Here is a 27,494-nt window from a genome sequence, read left to right as displayed (position 1 = left end):
TGATTGAAATGAGCATGCATGCTGAACATCCCCCTCCATGGTGTTTAAAGGATAGGCCATGGAGCTTAAGTTCTTTGAGTGCCTGGAGAGAATCGCTTTGAGAAAGATGATAAATAGATGATAGATACATAGACCCAACAACACAACTTCAACTGTTAACAGTAGGAAGTGTTGTAGAGATAAGACAACACTGACTCTTTTCTCTGCCTTTCGGACCCCCACGAGAGATGAGAATCTATTCAAGTTTTAAAGACCCTTAGAGGAGACAGCACAGCAATCTTCGGGTGCCTGTTCTAAAGTCCTGAAGAAATCACAGTGTGACTGACTATTAGAAAGAAACTTTAGGGGTGTATCCAGGGCCACCTTCTGTCCTTGCTTTGACCCAGGGCACTGCACTGCACAGCTGCAGGAAATTCTAGGCAAATCGTAGCCCCTCTTGAGTTGTGCAAGGCAGAGGCCCTTACCAGGCATTGCTTTTCTCCCTACTCCATCCAAGTTTTATTTCTTTCCCCTGATGACCTCCTATCTCCCATCTCTTCTCATGGCCTTTGGATTTCCAGTTCTACCCTGACATAGAATTTCCTGATTTGGTCTCTGCTGCATTTACAGCAAAGATTTTATATATGCACAATGTATCTCTATAAATTTTATATACCTACGTAAAATATGGATATCTGTATGTATATATAATTATACATGTATAGATATCCTTGTACTTTTATAATGGGTATACATTTATAATACAATATATCTTTATACATTTATATATACAATATATGTTTACCTGATTACTATCTCTTGAAACACTGGAGTAGGAACCTTGATGACAGAGTAATTTAAAATCGTCTACCCCTCATTTCCCTGTAGCCCTGCTGTGCCTCATCATCAAAGGGAAGGAGGAGCAGAGGAGGAAGCCATGCCAAGAATGGTCTACAAATTCCTGTTTCAGGGTTCTCCACTGAGAAATACACACTTATTGTTGAGAAAAACATGGAAAGAGCCTTTGTGGGAGCTCAGTGGTTTTCAGGCTTGAGCATCCATCACCGTCTCTCAGAGGTCATGTTGAAACAGAGTCTCTGATCCAGGTCTGGGGTGGGGCCTGAGAATTTGCATTTCTAATAGGTGAGCTAGTGCTGCTGGCCTGGGGCCTCAATTTGAGAACAGCAATCCCTCTCTCTCACATCCCAAAAGACACCAGAGACGGGCAATCTGAGATTTTCTCCAAGCTTGAGATGGAGGCTAAAGAAGCAGCAGGCTCCAGTCACTGATTAGTTGGCAGGAAAAATTTGTTCTCTCCCACCTGGGAATGAAGTTCTCCTGCCCATTTAATCAGTGGTTTCTAGGTCAGAGCTGTCACAGATTTGTTCTGTTACAAGAAAATTCAATAACCAGCAACATCCAGAAGCACTTGCAATGTGTGTTATAAAAAATAAGAAATTGTGTCATAACCCTGGATGAATTAAAATTCTAGCTGAAGACTCATAAGGCAATGCTGCTTTCATGTTATATCTGTTGTTGGGTATCCAGGGATTGCAATTCCTCTCTGAAACTCTACAGGGAAGTTTTCATATGAAAGGGGGCTACATGATGTGTCTATAACCTCATTCTACAAAAAAAGTGTGTTCTCAATATCTGTTCTTGTATTTTCACCCGCTCCCAATTTTTTGCATCCTAAGAGTATTGTTATTTATCTGTGTAGATAAAAACCACAAATAACATTCTTCTAAGCCTACACTTTTAGGGTGCCCTGGCCCCAAGCCCAGCCAGTCTAATTCAATTAGATACTGATTTAGTAGTTTGTAAAAGAAGCTTGGCAGGTGATGCTAATATGTAGCAGGTAGTGAGAAACATTATTACTAATTCAGTGTTCCCTTGAGCAGTTGTTTGGTGACATCACTATTTAGTTATAGATTTATGATACTCTCACAACTTATACATATTCCACATATTGAAAATGAAATCATTTCTTATGTTCATAGCCAACAGTGTTTTCCCTTACATTATCATATTTGATTCAGAGGCTGGGTAACTATTACTAACCTCATTTTTTAGGAGGCAGAGAGAGAATAAGAAACCACCATATAAAATTGGGACTTGAACCTAGGCCTTTTGACTCTTTTTTAGAGCTAAAAGTCCATACCCATTTTTTAAGATATAGTCATCACACTTACTCCTGAAAGCTGGGGGGGAAATATTAATAGCCAGTGATGGGCTTCAGAACACACCACCCCAAAAAATGGTACCTTGGCATACTGAATACTTTAAGCTAAAGGAATCTGAGAGGCATCAGGTGCAGGAAGGACTGACTACCTGACCTTCTTCTTATTCCCTGAAGCAGGTCATAAGAACCTCATGTGAGAGATGCTCCCCAAACCTGGAGGAAGGGAACATCCTTTTCTTTAAGCCCAAAGGATGCTGAGAAAAATCAGAATGAAGGCCTTGCTAAGTTTCCCCCAGTTTGCTGCCCTTACCTCATGCCCTTTTGTCCTATCACATTTCCCCACACCTCTCCACTCTTCACCAAACCTAGTATAAGCATTCAAGTTAACCATTTCTTCAGGTCTTCATTTCCTTATGAAGTTTCCCATGTCACATAAAACATGTAAACTTGCGTACTTTTCTCTTGCTCATCTGTCTTTGTCAGTCTAAGCTACAGGGCTCCAACTGGAGAACCACAGAGGGTAGAGGGGGAAAAAATCTTTTTTTTTTTTTTCCCTTCCTCACACCCGTCAAGAGGGTGGTTCCTTCCCTGAAGTAATAACTAGGAAATGAGGCACAGCTTGACTAGGGATCTGACAAAAAGGAGACTCCACATCAGGAAATATGGTCTCGGAATTCCCAGGGGCTTCAGAAAACAATGGGCTTAGAGGTGGCTGAGCCATATTCAGGGCTCGTCTGGTGAACCCCCAAACTAAGCCATGCAGGTCCTGGGCATGAGGGGGTATCCTGTCCAAGTCCACTGCACAGAGCAGAAGCAATTTCTCCCAAAGTCAGATACTTTGCTATGTACATCCAAGCATGGATCATTCTCAAAGTCCCTCCTAATTAATATTTTCCATTTTCAAGATCATAGGAACTCCTTCTGAAGCACTATCCAAATTCACTCTGACAATTCCATTTACTTTTTATGCTTTGAATTTACATTCATTTTCATCCACATTGTTCCTCTACGTCTGTCACATTAATTGGAATGTTTTAAAATTTGCAGAGTTATTTATTCCCCAATCTTATCTTTCAAGCATTGTTTCTGGTTACTTTAAATTCAAAAAGTTCTGATCTAATTTGGGAAAAACACTACAAAGAACATCCTAATTCCTCTCCTCTGAACAAATTATTCAAATGCAAGAGGTCTTTTTAGAAAGCATTTTATCTTATTTTAAATCCATTTGTACATAAATTTTTAAAAACCCTCTGGATAAACATCCAATGCAAGTATATGTTGTCTACACTATCAGAATGCCCACAGATTTACAGAGAAGTGTGGACAGCTTGGACACACCTCCCAGCAAACAGCTTCCAGCAGAAACTAGAAGCAGTCTCCAGGGTGAGGAAGCTGGGCAGGAGGCCTGCCCTGCATTCTTCTCTTGGCTAAGAGCCACTAACGAGAACCCAGTGTCCTGCTCCCCGGAAAGACCACAAATCTGCCTTCTCAGAATACAGCATGTTTAGTATCTGTTACATGCAAGGGACAAAAGGAATTCCCTCCGGGTTCTATAAAGTACTCATGACAATACCTGTAAGTTACTAAGAAAATTCACATGAATGAATGAACTTATTTATGGTTACACTGTAACAAGTAGGCTTTTCAGAGAATTTAAGTAATTTTAGATAAGCATAATTGGTCCTAAATTGTGATAGCTTCATTTCACCCTTCGAAACAGGACAAAAAGGAAAACTAAACCACTGGTAGGCATCCAAGAAACCTCTGCCAAGTCAAGGATAAAAGAAATCTTCTAACACACTGCCACCTAGTGGACGCTGTCCAACATTGACAAGCCTGAGGAGCCACTGCCAGGCTTTACAGATTTGAAACTGCCCTCTGCCCCCACTCCAACATCTAAAAACAATAGAAATGAGGAAATTTCACATTTTTTTAAGTCTTCTCATTGTAGTATTTTCCTATTTAGACTGCATTAACTTTTCATCTTTGCTGTCAGAGTATATTTGAACAGACAGGAAAACAAAGGATAATGATTTTTTTTTTTTAATCTCAACTTTTGTTTCACTCACAGAAAAATGTTGGGATTTCACAATTTCGCCTCCAGGAAAAAAAAGTACACAAAGGATCGATGTGATTGTGTAACTGTGGTCTCTAACTCTGCTTTCCTTCAACTTCTCCTGAACTCAACATCCAAGAAATGCAATTCCCGGCGGCATGACAGGGGAAATGAAGAGTACAGACCATGTCTTCAGTCTTTTGGGACCAGCCAGGCTGATGTTCCTCTCCTTAAAGGTTTTAGGATCTTTTGCCAAACATAGGAGGAGAGAGACATCCCAGAACTGGCTCAATCTCGGTAAGTCTGGGCCACTTAGGAGAGATTGTAGTGTATAAGAATAAACATGAACACCTATGAGTATTTTCAACTCCTTTGAGCAGTTATGGGAATTTTGCTCCAGGGAATTTCAACATTTTCCATAAATGGTAGCTACTAGTAAGCCTGCTTCTGCAAACTCTGCTGGTGACTGCCCCAAACAAGACTTTGATAACATTCCAATTCAGGAGCGATGCTATTAAATTGGGCTTAAGTTTGTTGGACTGCAGTGGGTTTTTTGTTTGTTTGTTTGTTTTTGTTGTGTGTTTTTTTCTGTCTTACAAAATAAGTAAGTAGATTTAAGTTCCCACTGAGGACATCCCCAGCTGTAAAGATTCCCTAAAGAGGTGAAATTGCCCGAGTCTGGGTTTATCCGACTGAAAATCCCACCTGTGCATTGTGATGTGAATTGTGTGGTCCGTGCGGTGCCTGTCAATCTGAGCATAGAAGAAGGAATCTGTACACCAGATGCTTTGGAAACCACTGGCACCAGCTCGTAGCCAGGGTCTCAGGTGGCTGCCTCCCTCCACAACTCCAGCAGCAGCTGCAGGGACATCTGGCTGGTTGAACAAGGATTTAACACCCCGTTTCACAGATATAATACAGGGTTCATACACTTGTTAACATATGTAATGCATTTATTCTAACATCTTAATGATAACCTTCATGTAATTCTTCTCCAACTTGTTACAGTCGTGTATTCGTCAGCCACGTTAGCACGTGAATGCCGCACATGGGTTCTTCTGAAAATGAGTAGCCAGTTTTCTGTTCCTGCAAACACGTCCTGCAGATGTCCCCCTTGTAAACAGCTCCGGAACCCATGCCCTGCTCTCCAGAGGGAGGACCACTGCCTTCCTTCAAGCTTCCAGCGTGTCTCATTGGGATTGCGGGGAAAGCCTTCTACCGCCTCTCCCGGCCGAGCGAGTTCCAGTGGGAGCACCTCCTTCTCTCTGAAAACCCTCCAGTGGCTGCCCCGGGGCTTCAGGAACACGCCCACGTTCCTTACAGGGCTCCTGGGCTTGAAGGGGAGAACATTCTGGGATGTAAATGAAAATTACGTGGCCAGAGAGTAAAGGAAACAGAACAGTTAGCGTTGTTATAGCTGTGGACCAGCTCAGACAAAAGACTGCTCACATTCCTGTCTGTCTGTTGGAACTCTGGATTACTGTCCAGGTGGCTATTTCCATAGATCTCCAAGTCATGCACCCTCCAGCTCCAGGAGCCTCCACTTCTTGTCACACTCGGCTCCCCGCTGCCCACAGCCCATCCACGGGAGCAGCGTTCTCTGTGAGCTCTGCCTGTCCCAGAGCTGCCTGCTTCACCTTCTCCCGCCCCTTTGCCTACAGCTAATGGCAGCTCTCTCCACGGGCCTACATCTTGCTCCCCTCCTGATACTTGATGGATAGAGGTGTTTGCAAACCCCGAGAGGATGCATGCTTTGTCTCTCCTACCCGGCCATGCTGCTGGTGTTTAGGCTCCAGACACCAAGACCAGCCTCTTTCTTTCTTTCTTTCTTTCTTTCTTTCTTTCTTTCTTTCTTTCTTTCTGTCTTTCTTTCTTTCTTTTCCTGGCAATGGCCTAATAAACCCTTTCTTTTAAAAAGACTTTCAGCTGTGGAAGTTAATTTTTTTTCTTTGATTTTGGTGTTTTGTTTAACAGGCCTTACACAACTACTGCTCCAGGCTCTCCCACATTCCCCTGGGCCCCTAATCCCCACTGCTCTAAGGATACCCCTGGATACCAAAGGTGCCAGCCACACGGAACTACTCTGTTTTCCTGCAAGCATCCTGCCCTTTGGGTCTTGCAGATTTTGTGTACAGCTGCTCCCTCAGGCAGCTCGTGTTTAATTGTAGAGGTTTTATTTCCATGGTGTTCTTGGTTTACAAGGCACAGAAAACATGCCCACCAGGTGCTGTGCAGCAACTGAAGGGACGGGATTAGCATCGCTGTCTCAGCCTCTTGCTTCCCTCCACCCTTAAACCTCACACTGACCTTCAAATCCACAGAACGTGGGGGACATCCCATATGCACCTGGATAGAGACCCCCAGTTCCATATGAAGAATCAATGGGGACCATTCAAAAATACCTCAAAGCAAAGCCAAGATAGAACACGACTTGTGACATAGGTGTCTATCATGACCAGTCTAGCAAAGGCTGTGCTGGTCAGCCCGGGTCGCCTGGAGCAGAGCCATGCAGGGTCCCAGGACAGGAGGGGACGGGAACACTGAGCAGAGGGGGGCAGCTCCTCGCCAGCGTCCCAGCAGGAAGCAGGGGAGAGGAGAGAGGAGACAGAGCACTGCCCTCTAATCCTGAAGGTAAGAGCCATCTCGACTAAAATTGGTAACTTTGCATTTTGACCCCTGAATACTTTGTCTTACTAGAAATTACTGATGCAAAACCAAGTCTCCAAATGTGCATTCTACCTCCCTCCCACTAGAGTACCCCCTTTTAACCTCCTAATCTCTTCACCTCCTAACTGAATCAGCTGCCGCCATCCCACGACCATCTCTCAAAATTCTCAGTGAAGAGCTTGACACAGTGTGGACTGGCCTCCTCCTCCCACCCCCAGCACAGTCACCAGGGGCTCATTTCTCTCGGAAGAGTCTGCTGATTGGAAAAAACACGTCTTTGCAAACAGATAATGCACTCTCCCCACCAAAGGGCTGAAGAAGAGAGTGCCCTTGTTTTCCTAACGCAGAGGGATGCTTTCCTGGCAGTGTGATGGCTGCACTGGGAACAGAAAATTAGTTTTTATTGTTTAACCGTCATGGTTTAAATGGGGAAGCTTCTGCCACAGTTAAAGGTCCCCTTGGGTTTTCATAAAGCAGCCTTAGGACAGCAATATTAGTCTTCATAAACAGCCCAATTTTAAAATGTCTTGTGCTATGGTACTTGTTTAAAAAGTGTCATGCAAGGGTTTGACAGAGTAACTGCAGTGGGGCATCTTGGGCTAACTGTGCGATTTACCATGTCTCTGCTTTCTTCTCCCACTTAAACATAATCTTGCCTCCTGACATTCACAGAACCTCGTCTCCTCTGAAAAAGGCTGACCCTCACACATCCACCCCAGGGTTCCTGACTGCTAGGATGAGACTCCAAGAGGAACAGGCCAGCCATTGTGGACAGATGAGGCCAGGAAGGCAAGGGGCAGAGGGCCAGTGAAGGGCCTCTAGCCTCGAGGTTCCTAACATGTTCAAGCTCCAAAGAGGGAAGAAACTCCCCTCCTGAAGAGGCAGGAAAAACACCAGGCTTGGGAGTGGCCTCTATCTAGCCCATACGAATCTTACATGGCGAGCTGCTAGCAATATTACACAACCTGCCATTTGATAACCAAAAAATAGGGATGGGCAGAGATCATTGGCTTACTCATTAAACAGGATCTTTACACTTTCATCAAGCCTGCCACTGCAGAGAGAACCTAAACATTATACAGTCCATGTCCTTGAAAAACTCACACGTGAGTGAGCCAGACCAATGCCAGACTCGTACAATTGATGCAATGACGGGGTGAATGCAAGAAGCCCTGCCTGGTGTGCACAGTAGGGGTTCCTAACCCCAAAGATGGGCAGCTGGGCCTCAGTGTGGGCCTCCTTCAGAAGTAATGCCTGAACTGAATTTTGAAAGACAATTAGAAAACTGACTACACAAAAAATGGTCTGGCATGTCACAGAAAGGACCAATCATTCATTCATCCATCCATTCCACAAAGTCTACGGAAGGCAGTGAGGGCCAGGAGTCCTGTGGGGTGCTCAGGATGCTGTGTTTCAAGTCACAGCAGGAAGGCAGAAGGACCGGGCACAGCCAGCTTAGGGAGCTTCAGGCACTTCACTTTGGTGGGGCCACTGAGCACAAATGGAACTCTCCCAGACCTTGAACCTCAAAAAGTTCGAGCAAACATTTGTTGTCTGGTCATGTCAGGTTCAGACTGCTCTCTGCAATTTCCAAGGCCCACCTTTTTGCACCACGCAGGCTTCATCCTACCTCTCAACTACAGTCACTCCGTTCACCAATAGTTGTCCTGTCCTCCAGGGGCTCTCGCCTCTTAGGATGCTTACAATACCTTCTTAGTCCCAGGTGCTATATACAGCCCTCCTTTAAAGACAGTCCAGCCCTATTAGGAGAGGATTTCCAAAATCTTAGACTCTAGTCCTGACCTATCAAATCAGAGTCTTTGTGAAAGATCTGAGAGCCTCTTATTTATTTATTCATGCATGGGGCAGGGGCGGGGGTGGTGTGTACCTCAGCCCAGCCTGCACCCTCTCCAATCTGGGACCCCTTGAGGGATGTCCGACTGCCCGTTTAGGCCCGATCCAGTAGGATCGGGCCTAAATGGGCAGTCGGACATCCCTCTCACAATCCAGGACTGCTGGCTCCCAACTGCTTGCCTGCCTGCCAGCCTGATCACCCCCTAACCACTCCCCTGCCAGCCTGATTGATGCCTAACTGCTCCCCTGCCAGCCTGTTTCCCCCTAACTCCCCCTCCCCCTGCAGGCCTGGTCACCCCTAACTGCCCTTCCCTGCAGGCCTGGTCACCCCCAACTGCCCTCCTCTGCCAGCCTGGTCACCCCCAACTGCCCTCCTCTGCCAGCCTGGTCACCCCCAACTACCCACAACTGCCGTCCCTTGCTGGCCATCTTTTGGTGGCCATCTTGTGTCCACATGGGGGCAGCCATCTTGTGTGTTGGAGTGACTGTCAATTTGCACATTACTCTTTTATTAAATAGGATAGAGGCCTGGTGCACAGGGGGGGGCCAGCTGGTTTGCCCTGACGGGTGTCCCAGATCAGGGTGGGGGTTCTCTTGGGGTGTGGGGCAGCCTGGGCGAGGGGCCTGTGGTGGTTTGCAGGCTGGCCACGCCCTCTGGCGACCCAAGCAGAGGCCCTGGTATCTGGGGTTTATTTATCTTCTACAATTGAAACTTTGTAGCCTTGAGCAGAGCCAAGCTTCCTGCTTGCTCCATGGCTGCAGCCATTTTTGTTGGGATTTATGTATCTTCTATAATTGAAACTTTGTAGCCTTAAGTGGATGCCAAGGCAGGCCAGGGCTGTGGGAGCTTGGCTTCCTCCATTGCCGGGGAAACCCAAGCCTCCTGCTCGCTCGTGGCTGCAGCCATCTTGGTTGGGTTAATTTGCATACTCGCTCCTGATTGGCCGGTGGGTGTGGCTTGTGGATGTAGTGTAGTGATGGTTAGTTTGCATATTACTCGTTTATTAGATAGAATTTGTTGTTTTAAACAAGGGCCCCAAGTGATTAAGAGCAATAGGTTTGGGAAACACTGCTCTAGAGCACCCTTCTCTCCAATTCCACAGGCTGTACTTTTCCTAGGGTCAGCCACTCCTGGTGGAACAATCCAGTCTATCCTTTACCACTGTCCTCTCAAACCCAGGACCCTCTGTTTTGTTCACTTCTGAAATCTTAGCCCAAGATTCCATGCCACATAATTAGATGCTCCTCTTTCAGGCATGTCCTTCCTCTTCTCTGTTTTTTAAAACATGTCAAATCACAATGGCTTTTCTAACCATGCTGGGTACTTCTAGCATGAAGATTAGCCCAGCTCTGATGACACCACCCACAGATTATTTCCCTCTTGCAAACCATCCTATCTTCTGCCCCAGGTCTGCCCTGAGATTGAGCACACATCACAGTCAATAGCCCATGGTTGGACAAAAGCAGAAGATGGCCTTAAAATTGTAGGAAAATTCTATGGGTCTTACTTCAGCTTTCCCATAAAGATAGCTTTTATAAATGCTAGATATGACTGGATTTGACTGAATTGCAATTCCCAAAACTGTTATGGCAAACAGCGATGAAATCCCATTGGAAAACCACTGCATGACTAACATCTTGATTTGGGAACATCAGTGTCCCAAACCCCAAGTTTCCTTGTGGGTTTACAAGAAACTTTCTTGGGACACATACTCTTATATACAAAGGCAAAGAGATAATGAATGGAATTTAATTTTTCCCCCTTATTTTGGTGTGTGTGTATGTGTGTGTGTGTGTGTGTGTATAACTAGAAAGCAAACAAAAAATAATATCTATATAACAATTCCAATTATAAGCAGCTAAGACCTCAAATTCTAATTTATTTCTTATGTACTTTAGTTTTAAAAATGGAAATATGCTTCTTATAATAATTGACATTGGAATTCTAAGGGATCAAGTTTACATATAGAAAAAATAAACACTTTTTCTGATGAACTTTCTGATTTAAAATTATTGTTCTTGAGTCCACAAAACTTACTACAAACTGCAGATGATAATCAGGGTTTATTCGAAGATCACAGATGCATATGCCTAAACAGACTTTCGGAAATTCCTCAAAAAGATGAAAGCTGTTAAATTTACTTTTAAATTTCTCTCTTTTCTGCAAACTAAATAATTCTAAAGTATTTTAAACTTTAGAAAATACAATCTTGACCATTCAAATTTTTCATGGATTTGTGTATTCACAGAGTTAATTAACTCTTGCTCACATAGTGAGCCCACTTTCTTGCTCACATAGGGTTTAGTGAATATCAGGAACTATCATTGTCCCTAGAATCCATTCTCTTATATTCTAATTAGTTAGAATTAGAAGGGCAATCCCCTTCTCAAGCTTTGGTGGGCAATGGCCACTCAGCTTGAAACAATACTGTGCAGTCCCCGGTAGAGAGGTTGGTCTTTAAAAAAAAAATGTTTTTTATTGATTTCAGAGAGAGGAAGGGGGAGAGAGAGAGAGAGATGGAAACATCAATGATGAGAGATAATCATTGATTAGCTGCCTCCTGCACACCCCCCATTGGGGATCGAGCCTACAACTGGAACATGTGCCCTCACTGGGAATCGTACTGTGACCTCCTGGTCCATAGGTCGATGCTCAACCACTGAGTCACATTGGCCTGGCAGCAAGGAGTGGTCTTATGCATAAGTCCCACCAATAGTATACTACTAGAGGTGAGGATGTGTCATTTCCCAGGTAGTGGCCTCAGTTTTTCTTCTTCCCTTTCCTCTGTCTGGAAACAACAACAAATAAAGCCGGCTTGGTCCTAGAGATGGAAGGTACCTGCTGAGGATGGAGAAGCCGTCCCACTAGCCCTGAACTGCTCACCTCTAGACTATTGCATGCAAGAGAAAACTTGTATTTTTTTAGTTCACTGAATGATGGGTCTCTGTTACAGCAGCATAGACTATTCCAAATAACAGTAGATATTTCATTGAGATCAAAGCTTGTTAATTTTGGGGTACACAGTTCTTAATATCAGGGAATATTTTGCATTTACATTGTGAATCCTGCAGGAGATGAGGTTAAGTATGTACTGATCTCAAGGAAATAAAAACATAATTTCAAGTAAGAATACATTGTTCAATAATGATGGCTCTCTAGTCTTACTCCCCATTTTCCAGTAAGTATTTGGAGGCTCAGAGGCTCACTGACTCCGGGAAATTCAGTTGATCCTTAAAAATGTGTGGGTTTGGAACAGACTGTCCAACCTATGAGGTAAGGCAAGGGGGTGTAGGGGGTTAAGGGATCAACCAAAGGACTTGTATGCATGCATATGAACATAACCGATGGACATAGACAGTAAAGGAGTGAGGGCATGTACTGGGGGGTGGGAGCGGCCGGGGAGAGATCAATGGGGGGAAAAGGAGAGTCATGTAATACTTTAAACAATAAAGAATTTAAATTTAAAAAAATCAAAATCTGCCTCAATAAAAATGGCAAACATAAACAGACCAAAAAAAATGTGTGAGTTTGGGGCACCAGCCCCTGAACAGTTAAGAATCCACATATAACTTCTGATTCCCCCCAAAACTTAATTAGTAATAGCCTACTGTTAATAGGAAACCTTACCAATAACACAAACAATCTATTAACACATTTTGTATGTTATATGTATTATCCTATCTAATAAAAGGGTAATATGCAAATTAACCATCACTCCATCACAAAGATGGCGGCACACCCATAGCCACAAAATGGCAGTGCCCAGTCCCCTCAGCCTCACCGGAGTCCCCCAGTCTGAGGCGGGGGAGGGCAGCCGCTGAGAGTGGGCAGCATGAGCAGCCTGGCGGAATGCTTGCTTCGTTGCCACGGCAATGGAGGGCCTCTGGGCAGCGAGCACGGAGTGGCCAGGGCGGAACGCTTGCTTGGTCACCACAGTAACGCCCCAGCCACGGAGGGCCTCTGGGGGACAGGGGGGCCAGCCCACAGCCTCCACGGCTGAGAGCAGGCCCAGAGAGGAGAGGGTGGGCCCGCCTCCCACAGAAGCAGCACTGCTCCCTCCTGGCTCCCGTGGAAGCAGCATGGCTCCAGGAGGCATGCTGCTGTTCCCGCCGGCTCCCACGGAAGCGGCGGGTGGCCTACTGCGCGCAATATCGCATGATGGGCTACTAGTATATTATATTCTTCCAAAAAAGTAAGCTAGAGAAAAATATTCATGTTAAAGTGGATCTGCTTAGTTCAAACCCATGTTGTTCAAGGTCAACTGCAGTTAGTCAAGAATATAAGAATATACAAACAAGATAACTTATTGGTAGTTGTTATTGGCCTTTCATATTCTGGAGTGAAACTGGAGAGTTTTATAAAATTGTACTCATAAAAGGAGCCAGAGCCATGTCTTTAGTTCACATTACAGACCAGCTTCTATAGTTTGTAGGCTGTGGAGAGGTGAAGAGAGCTGAGAAAAATGGGACTAAAGCGAGAAACAGGATGAAGATAACAAAAATTAACCTGCATTATTGCCTCAGGCTATAATATTAATAATTAACTATCTTAACATTGAAAAGACATCAAATAAATGAGAACCAGGTTTATAACATTCCGAATGGCTTTATGAGTTGGCTGATGTCTGTTTTTATTTCAAAATATTAGTTTACAGAGTTCAATAAGTCATCAAATATTTATTTGTTCATTTCCTTCATTCTTGAGACTAAATTGGGTGTGATATACTACAATATGAGCAAAAGACTGTCATCCTCGTCCCGATGGAGCCTGTAGCTTCATTCCACAATCTCTAAATATTTCTGATTGTGCAGCTCTTTCAGGAAAATAATTAATAATCCCAAATGTACATATTTCTTAAATATTAAGTAAAAATACTCCTGTACAGGGGCTGGCCAAAGCAGATTTATAGTTGTGACTACATGAAACACAGTTTATTCTTATATTATTTTTATATATTTATTTATTATTTTTCCATGGGAACAACTGTAAACCTACTTTGCCCACCCCTGTATATTTGGCACATTATAAAATGGTCTCAAAAACATAGCTTTTTAAAAAAGCTAATACTAAAAAATACATGTACATGGAAATCCCCATGCTTCCTTCCCATGTCCTGGGGGATCAACTTGAATATACGGAACATCTCACTTTGGAGAGCAAAGTGATAGTGCAATTACTACATTGATCTCTCTCTAGCATATCGCTCTTTCAAATACCTTTGCAAGTAAATTTCAGGAAGTTCTTCGCAAATAGGAATCCAATGTGAAATCAACAATCTGGCATACTAAAGTCAGGTAGTCACAGCCCAGGTGCTCAGGATGGATATTTAGTGCAGGAACAGATGGCTTTCCACTAAGCCTGGCCAGAGGTGTGAGGACCGAGCGCCTCTCTGCCTGTGTGGGGCCGTCCTATGCCTAGGCCTGAGCTTTCTGCTCTGCTCCTCAGGCCGGCAGAGGCCACAGAGGCTGCCAAAGCTGGAAACAGGAATTGCTTTATAAATCGGACACCGTATTTGTACTAATGTTTTCTTTATTGTCATAGACTGTTATGATAGACTTGGAAAACTGTGGTTGGTAGGGCTGGATCACTAAGAGGCTTCAGAATTCTGTGCTAAAGGGGGAAAAAGCCAAGAAAACCCAGCCACAATCAAAAAAGGGGGGGAAACAGCATTATGGTCTGACCAAAGACAGGCTGGGTAAACACCACTCTTTGCACACATACAATGTGATATTGTGCTTATGTCTAGCATTTGTTACCACTGGATGGGTTGATCTCTCAATAATTATTGCAGCCACACATGTAATTTTGTTTCATGGGTTCACTTAATATCTATACCAGAACTAAAACTAAGATATAAATCTACTTATACTATATGCCTGATACATCTATCCTATTTTCAACATTGGCAAGAGAAATGGGAAATCTGATAGTTTTGGCAAGATATGTAGAATGTCACATTAACCAATAATCCTTATCAAAGGCTAACACATTTGGAAAATCATTATTTAGCAAGGGTAAGAAGTGTAAACCATTAGGCAGAGGAGAAGTTATGGCAAAGTGCCTAGCACAGTGTGTGCACTTAGTAAACAGTGGTTGGTTCTAATGATAAGGTATGGATAACATTCGTCTCCTTCCTAAAGATCCTCTGTCTGGGGGAAGAAATATTCTACCTCCAAACACACTTTGATATATCATGAAGTCCTTATTCTTTAAAAAGTATTACTTGTGTAATATTATTACCTGCAGTTAATAAGTGGGTTTTCTTGGCTTTTCCCCCATAACACTACAAAAACAACTGTGAAATTAATAAAATAAAGTTCTACTCATCTTGCGAGTTATACCAACCTGTTAGTATAAGTTAAGACTATGTGCCTTTAATAAGAGCAATTGGCTAATCCTATCTGCCCACAGATCTTTCTCCTTCTGGCTTGCCAGGTACTGAATCGCTTATACTTAACATTACTCATTTGGGATGAGGCAACATGTCTCCAAAAGACTGCTAAAATAGTAAATATTCTGCCATTATTGCTCATCCTTAATTGAGCATCTGGCCCCTGGTGGTCAGTGCGCATCATAGCTACTGGCTGGTTGTCCCGTCATAATGGTCACTTAGGCTTTTATATATATATACTAGAGGCCTGGTGCACGAAATTCGTGCACGTGGGGGTGGATGTCCCTCAGCCCAGCCTGCACACTCTCCAATCTGGGACCCCTCGAGGGCAGTTGAACATCCCTCTCACAATCCAGGACTGCTGGGTCCCAACTGCTCGCCTGCCTGCCTTCCTGATTGCCCCTAACCACTTCTGCCTGCCAGCCTGATCATCCCCTAACCACTCCCCTGCCAGCCTGATTGATGCCTAACTGCTCCCCTGCCATCCTGTTTGCCCCTAACTGCCCTCCTCTGTAGGCCTGGTCACCCCTAACTGCCCTCCCCTGCAGGCCTGGTCCCCCCCAACTGCCCTTCCCTGCAGGCCCGGTCACCCCCAACTTCCCTCCTCTGCCGGCCTGGTCACCCCTAACTGCCCTCCCCTGCAGGCCTGGTCCCCCCCAACTGCCCTTCCCTGCAGGCCTGGTCACCCCCAACTTCCCTCCTCTGCCGGCCTGGTCACCCCTAACTGCCCTCCCCTGCTGGCCTGATCACCCCCAACTGCCCTCCCTTGCAGGCTTGGTCCCTCCCAACTGCCTCCCCTGCTGGCCATCTTGTGGCGGCCATCTTGTATCCACATGGGGACAGCCATCTTTGACCACATTGGGGCAGCCATCTTGTGTGTTGGAGTGATGGTCTATTTGCATATTACTCTTTTATTAGATAGAATAGAGGCCTGGTGCATGGGTGGGTGCCAGCTGGTTTGCCCTGAAGGGTGTCCCGGATCAGGGTGGGGGGTCCCTTGGAGCATGGGGCGGCCTGGGCAAGGGGCCTGTGGTGGTTTGCAGGCCGGCCACGCCCCACAGCGACCCAAGCAGAGGCCCTGGTATCAGGATTTATTTATCTTCTATAATTGAAACTTTGTAGCCTTGAGTGGAGCCAAGCCTCCTGCTTGCTCTACAGCCACCGCAGCCATTTCTGTTGGGATTTATTTATCTTCTATAATTGAAACTTTGTAGCCTTAAGCGGAGGCCAAAGCAGGCCAGGGTGTGCGGAAAGCTTGGCTTCCTCCATCACTGGGGGCAACTCAAGCCTCCTGCTCTCTCCAGCTCTGTGGCTGCCGCCATTTCTGTTGGGATTTATCTATCTTCTATAATTGAAACTTTGTAGCCTTGAGTGGAGGCCTAGGCTGGCCAGGGTGTACAGAAAGCTTGGTTTCCTCCATTGCTGGAGAAACCCAAGCCTCCTGCTCACTTCGTGGCCGCAACCATCTTGGTTGGGTTAATTTGCATACTCACTCCTGATTGGCTGGTGGGCATGGCTTGTGAGTGTAGCGGAGTGATGGTTAATTTGCATATTACTCTTTTATTAAATAGGATAAAGTTATTTACACACATACAATAAGTTCCATTCTAAAGTCAGTGTTGTCTTTTCATGGATTATAACTTTACATAGTACATCTTTACATTAACCAATCCCATTTAAAAGCTTCTGCAGAGGTGCATGTATCTTTTCTGATTGGTGTTTCTGGTGTCTTGGGATATAGTCCTAGAAGTGGGATTACTGGGTCAAATAGGAGTTCCATTTTTAACTTTTTGAGGAAACTCCATACTGTCTTCCACAGTGGCTGCACCAGTCTGTATCCACCAGCAGTGCACGAGGGTTCCTTTTTCTCCACATCCTCGCCAGCACTTGTCGTTTGTTGATTTCTTAATGATAGCCATTCTGACAGATGTGAGATGTTATCTCATTGTTGTTTTGATTTGCATCTCTTGGATGATTAGTGACTTTGAGCGCGTTTTCATATGTCTCTGGGCCTTCTGTATGACCTCTTTCAAAAAGTGTCTATTTAGAACTCCCATTTGACCCAGTGATCCCACTTCTAGGAATATATCCCAAGAAACCAGAAACACCAATCAGAAAGGATATATGCACCCCTATGTTCATAGCAGCACAATTTACAATAGCTAAGATTTGGAAACAGCCTAAGTGCCCACCAGCAGATGAGTGGATTAAAAAACTGTTGTACATCTACACAATGGAATACTATGCCGCTATAAAAAAGAAGGAACTTTTACCATTTGCAACAGCATGGATGGAACTGGAGAGCATTATGCTAAGCGAAATAAGCCAGTCGGAGAAAGATAAATATCACATGATCTCACTCATATGTGGGATATAATGATCAACATAATTTGATGAACAAGAATAGATCCAGAGACAAATGGTAGGGGAGGGGGCATTAGAGAGCAACCAAAGGACTTGTATGCATGCATATTAGCATAACCAGTGGACACAGACACTGGGGCAATGGGGGCTTGCCCAGGGTGGCTGTGGGGGAGAGGGGGGATGTCAATTGGGGAAAAAGGAGACATATGTAAAACTTTAGACAATAAAAAAAAAGAAAGAACAAGCATTGTGAATTGAAGCGTACAAATATGTAAGTGAAGGGTAATATTTGGACAAGAATTCTAAATAAAGTTAAAATAAAAACATGGGGGGAAAAAAGCTTCTGTTGATTTACCTAGTTTTATTTCCATAAGCTTTGTACATTCCTCATTAGTTTTATTTTTAGGGATTTTTAAAAGTTATGAATAGACTCTTTCATTTTTATTTTCTAATTATTGTTTGAGATGGGGACAGTTAATGGTGATTATTAATTTTTATAAACCATTTTATTTTGCTTGCAGCCTTTCAGTTTCTTTTGAATCTTCCTAAGAATACAATCACATGACAACACAAATTCTGCCTTCTCCACATCTATATATTTTCTTATTTTATTCTTTTGTGTAATTACATAGCTAGTACATTCTGAGTGGTAAAAACATGGGGACACTGGGCATCTTCCTTGCATTAAGAGAAATGCCTCTGTTTTTCACCATTAGATAACTTTTAATTTGAGCAATTTCAGATAACATCAACTAAACTATCTAGTTTTATTTTCTAATGGATTTTAAACATCAGAAATAAAAGAAAAAATTTGTCCATCCCTTCTTAGTGTTTATGGGATGATAATGTTTTTCTCCTTTGACCTGTTAAGATGAACCATTCTTGCATTCTCAGATGAATACTAATAGTATCTGTTCTTCTTAACGTTACTTATTTTCAAAATCACCTGGGCTGACCGTACATACTTATTTTTCCAGAAGAAATACATGGATAACTTTTAAGACTGAGCCAATGAAATTAAAAGTTTCTCTACATTGTAAGGATGTACAATCTGGGTCAACATAAACAAAAAATTAGAAAACAATCATTTACCTAGCCTGAATTACCTTAATTAGGGGTTCAGTTTTGAACTAATGGATTACTTCTAGTGCATGTAAATAATTGCTGTAGGTAGATTAAGTATTTGGAAAACAGAATAAAAAGTAGACAAATGAAAATGGGACAAAACAACAAAAATGAATAGACTAGCAAAATTGCTGTTGCTATACCTCAAAAATTATAAGTAAACAAGATTGAACTTAAACCCACATTTTAAAATATGCATCTACTGCATAAATCTAAGCACCTACACATTAATTATAATGAAAATGTAATACTTATAAGTGATATATTCTCATAACTATAAAAGCAATCTGCACTTTATTGATTCTATGATGCCCCGTTTTTACATTTTATATGTAATTTAAAATTAAGATGCAACTGGAATCTATGAATAATATGTTTCATTTCTTAGTCAACTTTTTTTTTCTTTCTTTGTAATCCATGAAATAATAAAGTCAGTTGAAAATTGGTGGTATCTTAGACTTGGTAAAATATAGCAAATATCAACTTTAAGTATTATACAAATAGCTCCATCTCCCTACCTCAGCCTCTAAACTTTTTAAAAAATACTATTGCTATAAGTGAATTTTTAAAAAATAAACTGAATTCAAATTCAATTTAGATTTAAAAAACTTGAGAACTTGAGGATTTTCTCTAAGATGATTAAAGATAGCCCAGGAAGTTGCAACTAAAAGTTGGAATATAATGGTGGATGCAACTAGAGGTTGGGATATAATGTTAGATGCAAGAATCCATGCAGGTGTGTATGCACTGGGGTCACTGCGCTCTACCCAGTTTTTGGTGGAGTCAGTAAGTAAAGTAATTCCAAGGCTGATGAATTCTCAAGTGACCTTATCCAGGAAAGTAAAACAAGCAGTTATTACATTTGGAGCTGTCAGCATAATAGAAGTCACTGGTCTTCTCTGTCCCCATTTCTTATCTTCTCACCCAGCTCTCCCAGAAAATGAGAAAACTGACACACAGCATCTCACCTATCACATCATTTCCTGGCCTTCTTGCCTGCCTCCTCACCGTAGATGACAACAATGGACCAGTTACAATTATTCTCATCAGGGCCCTGGATCAACAGGTGTAGAATAGGAGACCCTACCATTACAAAACTAAATATGAAGGAAATAGCTAGCAGAGAGTCCTTTGAACTGAGGGAATGTTCTAGGGAAGGGAATTCAAACTAGCAAACTGACCCATTGACTACCACAAGCCATATTTATCCTCCTTCCAAGTGTAAGTTTAAATCTCTTCTCTAAGTAAAAAGAAATTTTTAAAGAGGAAGAAAGAAAGGAAAGAAAAAAAGGAGTATTTCCATGAACATGAATGTCTCTGGTCACCATATTCAACCAACAACTTCAGAACAATTCTGCTAATCCCTTAAGACAATTGTCTTTAGCTCTTTTACAAATTCTTAAAATGAAAAAGAATAAAGTCAATAGCACTCAGCCAATTTTAATTTCATTATTAGTAGAACCAACTAGGGCCCTTGACTTATAACCTTCAATGTGGACTCACCTTTCCCACAGCTGCTTGAAAGGCCTGTTTAATTCTCTTACACGAATCAGGTATTAATTTTGTGTCTTGACTCTCCAGACTTGTGTCTTGCAAATCTGTGTTTTCATTGAGTTTGAAAATTCTATTAATGCAGTGAGTGTCATCTTCTGACATTCTATTGGGATCCATCTGAGAAACAAAAAAGTAAGCACATGAGAGTGTTTAACAGTGACCATTCTGCTATTTAATAAAGTGTGATGTAAGAACAAAAAGAAATCATTTTTTCAAGAGTCTTCATATCCCCAATAATTAATAGTTAATACAATTACTTTCAAATTGGTAAAAACATTGACTTTTAAAATTATTTTTATTGAATTTAGTGCGGTGACATTGCTTAATAAAATTACATAAGTTTTAGGTAAAACATTTACTTTCAATTCATTTTTATGAGTAGCTATCATCCTCAACACATGATTCATAGGGAAATTGTCAAAATCATCTGGCATGTGGTCAGTGCTGGTAGAGAAAGCTTTTTGTCAAGTCACATGCATCATGCTAGACTGGATTATGGAGCCCACTTAGATATTGAAAGCACGAAGTCTACATAAGTCAAATGAAATTAACAACTCCCTTAACCACCATGTTTGCCTGGCCTATTTCTTAAAATAATGTGTATTTTAATAACCTAAAGAAGGGCGAGAGCAATCCATGTCCTAGGCCCAAAGAAAACCTAAAGCTGGAATATAATTTTCCTTCTTGTTGAACCCCTTATCAGTGCTTCTCAACCTGGAGTGGTGGGGCTGTCAGGGGTGCCTGAGAATGTGTGTTGGTGAGCGTTGGTGCCACTTGGAATGAGGATGGCTGCATGGGGTTGAGCAAGCTGTGTGGATATGTACTGAGGGGATGCTAAAATTCTTGTAATGTAAGGGATTGTCCCACCCAATATATCCCCATCAAGTTACTAGCTGGTGGTCTGATTAAATTGGTACCATCAAAAGCATTTAAGTATTGCTCTTTTCTTAAAAGTCTCTGCCCACTCCTTCCAGGTCTCTGAGAAGCCTTTGTAGTGGTTTCAACTGCCAAGTAAAGGGTAAAGATAATTAGCTGTCAATTGTTTTAATAATAATAGTTTAATTTGTTTATTTAAAAAATTCAAGGTACTTCTTGTGCATTTACTTATCAGTAGGTACAGATTAGATGAAAAAAAATGAAAAATTGCCTTAGTTTATAGTAATCAACTTGGCCAATAATACCAAGTTTCCATTCCCAGGTTTAATTATTTTTTTAAGTAATCAGAAAGATGTTCAAATTTATTAAAGAATCATCAGCTATAAACTGAAAAGTACCCTATCTACATCTGAAATTCTCAAGATGAAATGATAGCCTTTCAACAAGTATGCATCCACTAATATGAATTTTATTATTCCAGTCTTGCAAAATATGATTACCTATAATCATGGGAAAGGTATCACTCATAAAGCAAAATTATTTGCAATCCATATTTACTTTCATATTTCTTCAAAATAATTAGTACAAATAAGAATATGTGCGTTTTTATATAAAGAAAGCTTTCAATCCCATGTTTTGTTTTGTTTTTTTAAAAAGCTCACTTAGGCCAATAAGTTTCCCACAAAACCAGGGAAGCCTGGGCAACTGATACGGAGGGTCATTGAGTTCAGACCTTAGGAAAGAAGAATCATGCAAGGGCCTCCGTAGGCTCACCACCAGAAAACTGCTGAGCTAAAGGAACAATGTGGTGTCAGTGAAGAAATGGCAGTAACCCTAAAATTGGTTCAACTCAAGTCCTGCCAACAAGCTAAGCATCATCTAACAGAAAGAGCAGTCCCTTAGCGTCTCACAACTGAAAGTATAGCCCAAACACCTGCTGTGTCGTGGGCTCAGGGGGAGCTTGTTAGGAATGCAGAATCACAGCCTCCCCCACACCCACCTTCCACCCTCCACCCTCCACCCTCCACTCACTGCCTGCAAATCTGCATTCTAACTGGATCCCACTGATTCTGATGTACATTAAAGTTGGACAACTAATGCTTTTCAATGTCAAATATATAAATACAGATTATCTGCTATTAAAGTGACTTCAAATTTCCCTGGACACCTATTTTAACATGTTTTCACAAATAACACTGATTAGTAGCAAAATGCTGCAGCACTTAATAATGGTTAATGATTTGATGCACAGAAATATAATGCAAAGAGTTTGTCCCCTCTCATAAAAAATGTCCATGCCCAGATCACCTTTCCAACTTAATCAACATCCCTAAGGGTAGGGGCCAACTGAATCTCTCTGCAAGTGTTTCAACTTGCAGTTTGAACCACTGTTTCAGAATGTATCTCCTACTCCACCATTCTCTTAACGAAGCAGTCTAGATAGAAAATTTTAATAACTGAAAAATGGTACTTTTTAGTCTATTGTAGTCACTAATTAGATAATTCATATATTACAAATTAGAAATGGATATAGTTCCAGTGCTGCAAATCATTTGAAAAGCTTTTTCGGTAAATTAAACATGCCAGATACTGTGCTAGATACTGGGAATCAGATAGTAAGCAAAACAGATAATCCTTTACCTTCATGGAACTTAAAGTCAACAGAGAAACACAAATTAATTTTTAAAAATCACAGTAAACTTAGTTACAAATGAATTCATTTTACCCAGAAATGTCTGAAAAGATTAAATAAAGCTTGACTATCTGATTTAAAATGGACTTTTAAAATGCATTTATCAGGTGATGTAGTTCATATGAAATGAACTCAATTATTTAAAAAAAAACAAAACTTCCCTGAAATTTAATCATTTAAAGGGTTAAATGAGGCAGGATGCTTGACATTTGTACTATTTCGTTATCTGTTTTTACAAACAGGCAGCCTGCACACCTCTACCTCAGATGTTCAGTAGGGACTGTTCTCCTGTTTGGGTAGCACACAGCCAGAGAGGTTGGTGTGTCTATTGGGGGTTTGGGGAAAGGACTTAAAAGGGCAACAGAGACTGAGTTTTCTGAAAAGCTTATCTCTAAACTTTGAATATGGTCGTAGGGGTGTTTTAAAAAGTGCACATACATTTTACAAGCAACTTTTTAGAAGGTGTTGTGTTGGTTTTTCTTTTAACCCAAAGTATGAATACTATGTGGTAAGTATATGGCACAAGCCACATGCTATTTTTTCTTTGGCAAAGTTGGTAGGGGAAAAGCCAGTCTACACCAAATCTAGTGCCCGTTTTTCTTCATTTAAACACTGGTAATCTGCAAACATTAAGGAAATTGATTCATTTTTAACTACTCAAACATGAGTTGAGAAGAAAGATTTTTTAAATTTTTTAATATGTTTTTATTGATTTGAGAGAGAGGACAAGGAAAGAAGGATAGAGAGATAGAAACATCGATCAGCTGTGTCCTGCACACACCTACTGGGGATCAAGCCTACAACCTAAGCATATGCCAGGAACTGAAGCAGCGACTTCTTGATTCACGGTGGACCTTCAACCACTGAGCCATACCAGCCGGGCAAGAAGAAAAGAAAATCTTAAGTCACTATAATTTTTACACTATTTTTAGCATTCTTCTAAATACATTAAAAACTAAATTAAACTTTTTTTGTATGGCTTCTCCTCTCCCCCTTTAAATAAAAACAATAAAATTGGCCCCTTTTTCTCAAGTATTTTTTTTTTACTGTAAAGTTCAATGTTATCTGATATCAGATGATTTCATTCTAATTCAAATGCATTCACAAACCCCAAGCAGTTGATCCACAACTTCAGTGGGAGTCAAAAAACTATCTCTTATTTGGTACCAAGTTCTAATCCAAAGAGCTAACATAAGTGAAAATATTAAATCAGTGACAGGTCAAAATGAGTCTATTCTCTTAGCTAGAACTTTGAAAAAGGCCTCCAACAGATATAAAAGTGGAAAAAATTATAGATTGAACAACCACATACCCATCATGAGCTTCAAAAATGCCAAGGCATGGCCAACCTTGTTTCATCTCTAAATAACCACTTCCCTTCCCCCACGCTCTCTAGACCATTATTCTGAAACAAACTCCAGACATCATAGCATTTCATTTGTAACTACTTCAAAATTTACCCCTAGATATCAAACATAGCATCCTCTAGATATCAAACTTAGATATCACTCTCAATAAAATGCAACTAGACCTAGTGGTGTATTCTTGTGAACACGTTGCTCCTAATATCACTTCTTTACTGAAGGAGATGACCTTTTAAAATGCAGTGCAAAATTGGGTTCAGAATAATGGCTAATATATTTTGCATAAGTCTTAGAGAAAAATAATTTCCGTGACATTTAGGAAAATCGTACCCAGAAACATCATTACATTACATTCTCCAAATGAAAACTTTCTAGCTAGCCTAACTTACATGTTTACTTTGGAAAAGGGCTTCACTATTATCCATGTGACATCAAGACTGCTAAGTTATGATAGGTGATCATCAGAAGGCTATACCCCTCATCATACCAGATCATCAATACTGAGAAATCCTACCAAGAAGCTGAACAACTGTAGTAAGAGCCCAGCAGGTCATTCTTTCTTATGTAGTTACCCAACTTCCAAGGTTCCTGCCAAACTAAGCTGCTCATGGTCCCTAGAACTGCTCTTCCAATGCTGAACACTCACTTCACTATTACTGCTGTGAAGATGTGCTATACCACAGACGTTAGAGAGGATAACAGGTGGAGAACTAGTGCATCTTCGGGCCCTTTTCTGAATGCTGGCCTCTTGTTTGACTAAAAATTTTAAGTATTTTTTTGTAGGCTTCTCCATTACTGGCACCATGCCATGCACATAGTCAGTGGACATTGTATGTTGAATAAATGATTCTCAACTCATAGTACTTAATAGTGCCATGTGCAATGCAGGCACTCAATACACAAGCATTCAGTGGGGCTGGGGGAAACAACATGCTAGATGGGAAAATAAATAAACCACTCATTCTTTTTTTTTTTTTAATCCTCACCTTCGGATATTTTTCCATTGATTTTTAGAGAGTGGAAGAGAGAGGGAAAGACAGAAAAATATTGATGTGAAAGAAACACATCGATTGGTTGCCTCCTGCACGTGCCCCAACCAGGGCTGCAACCGAGGTACTGCCCTTGACCGGAATCTAACCCGGACCACAGGCCAACACTCTATCCACTGAGCCAAACTGGCTAGGGCAAACTACCCATTCTTGACTGCAGCATACTCCAATGAAAGAAAAACATTTCCTTACTTTCATATAGATTTGTGTTGCAAGTAAATCCCTGGAAGTTGTTTTTAGAAAAAAAATCTTGCAATAGATTATTTTTATTACTACACAAATACAAATTTTCTAAAGTATTGCACATATTATTTCTACCTTTGTTTTAGTAGATAATCAAACTAGTTCTACAAAATAGAAACTAGTGGATAATGAAAGCTTAACAAAAAGCCTATGATATCAAGTAATGGAGTTCAAGACTCTGACATGTGTCAAAAACCCATACAACCCAGGCATTGCCATGTTTTGATGCATCCCGTTGGGTTTAGTAATCACCTTTGAATCTGAAAACCAATGAAGTCCAAACCAAACTCTCTTTTCCCATAAAAAAAAAAAAAATGCACAGTCAGCCCTCCACTTCCTCTGAGGAGTTCACAGCACCAGACAAGAGTATTTGAATGAATCCAACCAACTGCACTGCAATTTCCAAGAAAACACAAGAGCATAAACCACCAGAAAGCATAATATTACAAATTTACCCCTTCCTTTCAATCTCTGCAGTTCCAAGCTGTCTTCCTCATCTTGTAAAAGGTTGGTTATTTGCTAGGTTGTAGTGAGGCTATGTCAGGGGAGAGAACTTCACCACCACCACACACACCTTGCTTCCTTCCTCTTCTCACCTAAGTGGGAAGGCGCCTGGGTCCTTCCCTCTTCTGTAAGCAGAGCCCTGGTTTCTCTGGTGGCACTGTCATTTGGCCCTTCTAGCAACTTGGGCATCACCGCCCGGGGCTCCAGCGGCTGCCCGCCCGCAGCACTAGCACCGCGGACCCGAGCATCCCTACAGAGCAGCTGGCCCCAGGCACCCAGACCCTCTGGTGGGCGGCAAAGGGAAGAAAGGCTCCATACGTAAGTGAAGGCGCTCATGTTTCCCCTAACCGGGCATAAATTAATTCTTAGCTCCCAGTGAGAAATGGAAGGAAGGGAAAGTGTAATAATTTGCACAAGAGGTGAGCGACCAATGCTGTCGCGCCGGGGGAAATTCAAAAGCACCAGGCCAGGCGAGCTCAGCCTCCGCGCGCTGCGAGACCCGGTGCGTGAGCGAGACCAGTGCCAGCGCGTCGGGCCCCGCTCCAGGCTGCCCGCGAGCCGGACCTTTCTTCTCTAGACACTTTCCTCTGCTGAATAAGCAAGAGCTGGCGAGCCCAGCCGTCCAGACTCAGTTTCCCACCAGTGCGGGAGGGGGAAACAAGATGGGTGCGCCCGCTGGGGAGGCGAGCACTCACCTGCGCTCGGAAGTAGAGGAACAGAGCGACGCTGCAGACGACCTGGCCCAGCCCCAGTCCCAGGAGGGCCACGAACATGAATCGGGAGGCGGCGGCAGGCTGGTGCGGGACGGGCGGCGCGGGCGGCGGCGGGGCGTGCAGGGGGCCCTCGTGCGGGGCACTGGAGCCGCCGCTGCCCATCTCCTCGGGGCCACGCAGGTACTTGGTGTAGTCTCGGCTGGCGCGGCGCATGGCGCTCCGCCCGCTCTTTCGGGCGCTCGCCTCCTTCTCGCTTCTTCCCTCGCTGAGGTGCCCGCGGCCCACTCCAAAGGCGGCGCTGAGCCGGCGCGGGGCCAGGCGGGCCTCGACGGGGAGCGCTCAGAGCCGGGCGCTGCTCCGGGCGCGCGGGCGAGCGGGCTGGACGCCCGGACGCCCCAACTCTTATAAACCGCTTAGAGAGGGCTGGCCTCGGGAGCCAATCAGCCCTGGGCGAGGCTGCCTCTTCCACTCCCACCTCTGGCTCCCCTTCCTTCCTTTAGCCACTCTTCTTTCTTACTCTCTCACTCGAAAGCCTCCTCCCCCATCAGCCCTCCAAGGAGGAGACTGTGGGTTGTTCCAGTGGTTACAGACACCACTGGTCTATCCTCAGCTGCCTTTTTGGAGTTCCCAGCGATGGGCCAGGGAAGATGCGGATGCCCTGTCTCAGTTAAGGATAAAGTCACGTCAGACATCCCCCGGGCAATTTGCATTCCTGAACCTCAGCTTCCCCTATAGGACTTGGGGATCCATGAAGGCCCTTCCTATCTGTTTCTCCTCCCTGTCCTTCCCAACCACCCCTCACACCCCTCCCCAAATACATCAGCAAGGACCATCCTCAGGGATCCTGAGACTGCAGTCTCTATCATGGTTCCAAATTTA

General features: G+C 42.8%; 1 protein-coding gene across 1 annotated transcript in view; it reads right to left on the bottom strand.

The window, feature by feature from the left end:
• TNFSF11 (TNF superfamily member 11) overlaps positions 1–27,088 on the bottom strand; it is a gene marked incomplete at its 3' end in the record, with an annotated part of 34,606 nt that extends 7,518 nt beyond the window's left edge. Inside the window, exons 1-2 of the mRNA XM_080660294.1 lie at positions 26,598–27,088; positions 20,123–20,290 (exon numbers count right to left, since the gene is read on the bottom strand). Coding sequence (XP_080516420.1) covers positions 20,123–20,290; positions 26,598–26,828 — 399 coding nt within the window. The 5' untranslated portion in view covers positions 26,829–27,088. The remainder of the gene's footprint in view (positions 1–20,122; positions 20,291–26,597) is intronic.
• Between the last annotated feature and the right edge of the window lie 406 nt (positions 27,089–27,494).

The sequence above is a fragment of the Plecotus auritus genome (genome assembly GCF_963455305.1).
Source record: "Plecotus auritus genome assembly, chromosome: 3".
NCBI classification, from domain to species: Eukaryota; Metazoa; Chordata; class Mammalia; order Chiroptera; family Vespertilionidae; genus Plecotus; species Plecotus auritus.
This window is presented reverse-complemented; position numbering and strand designations above follow the sequence as displayed.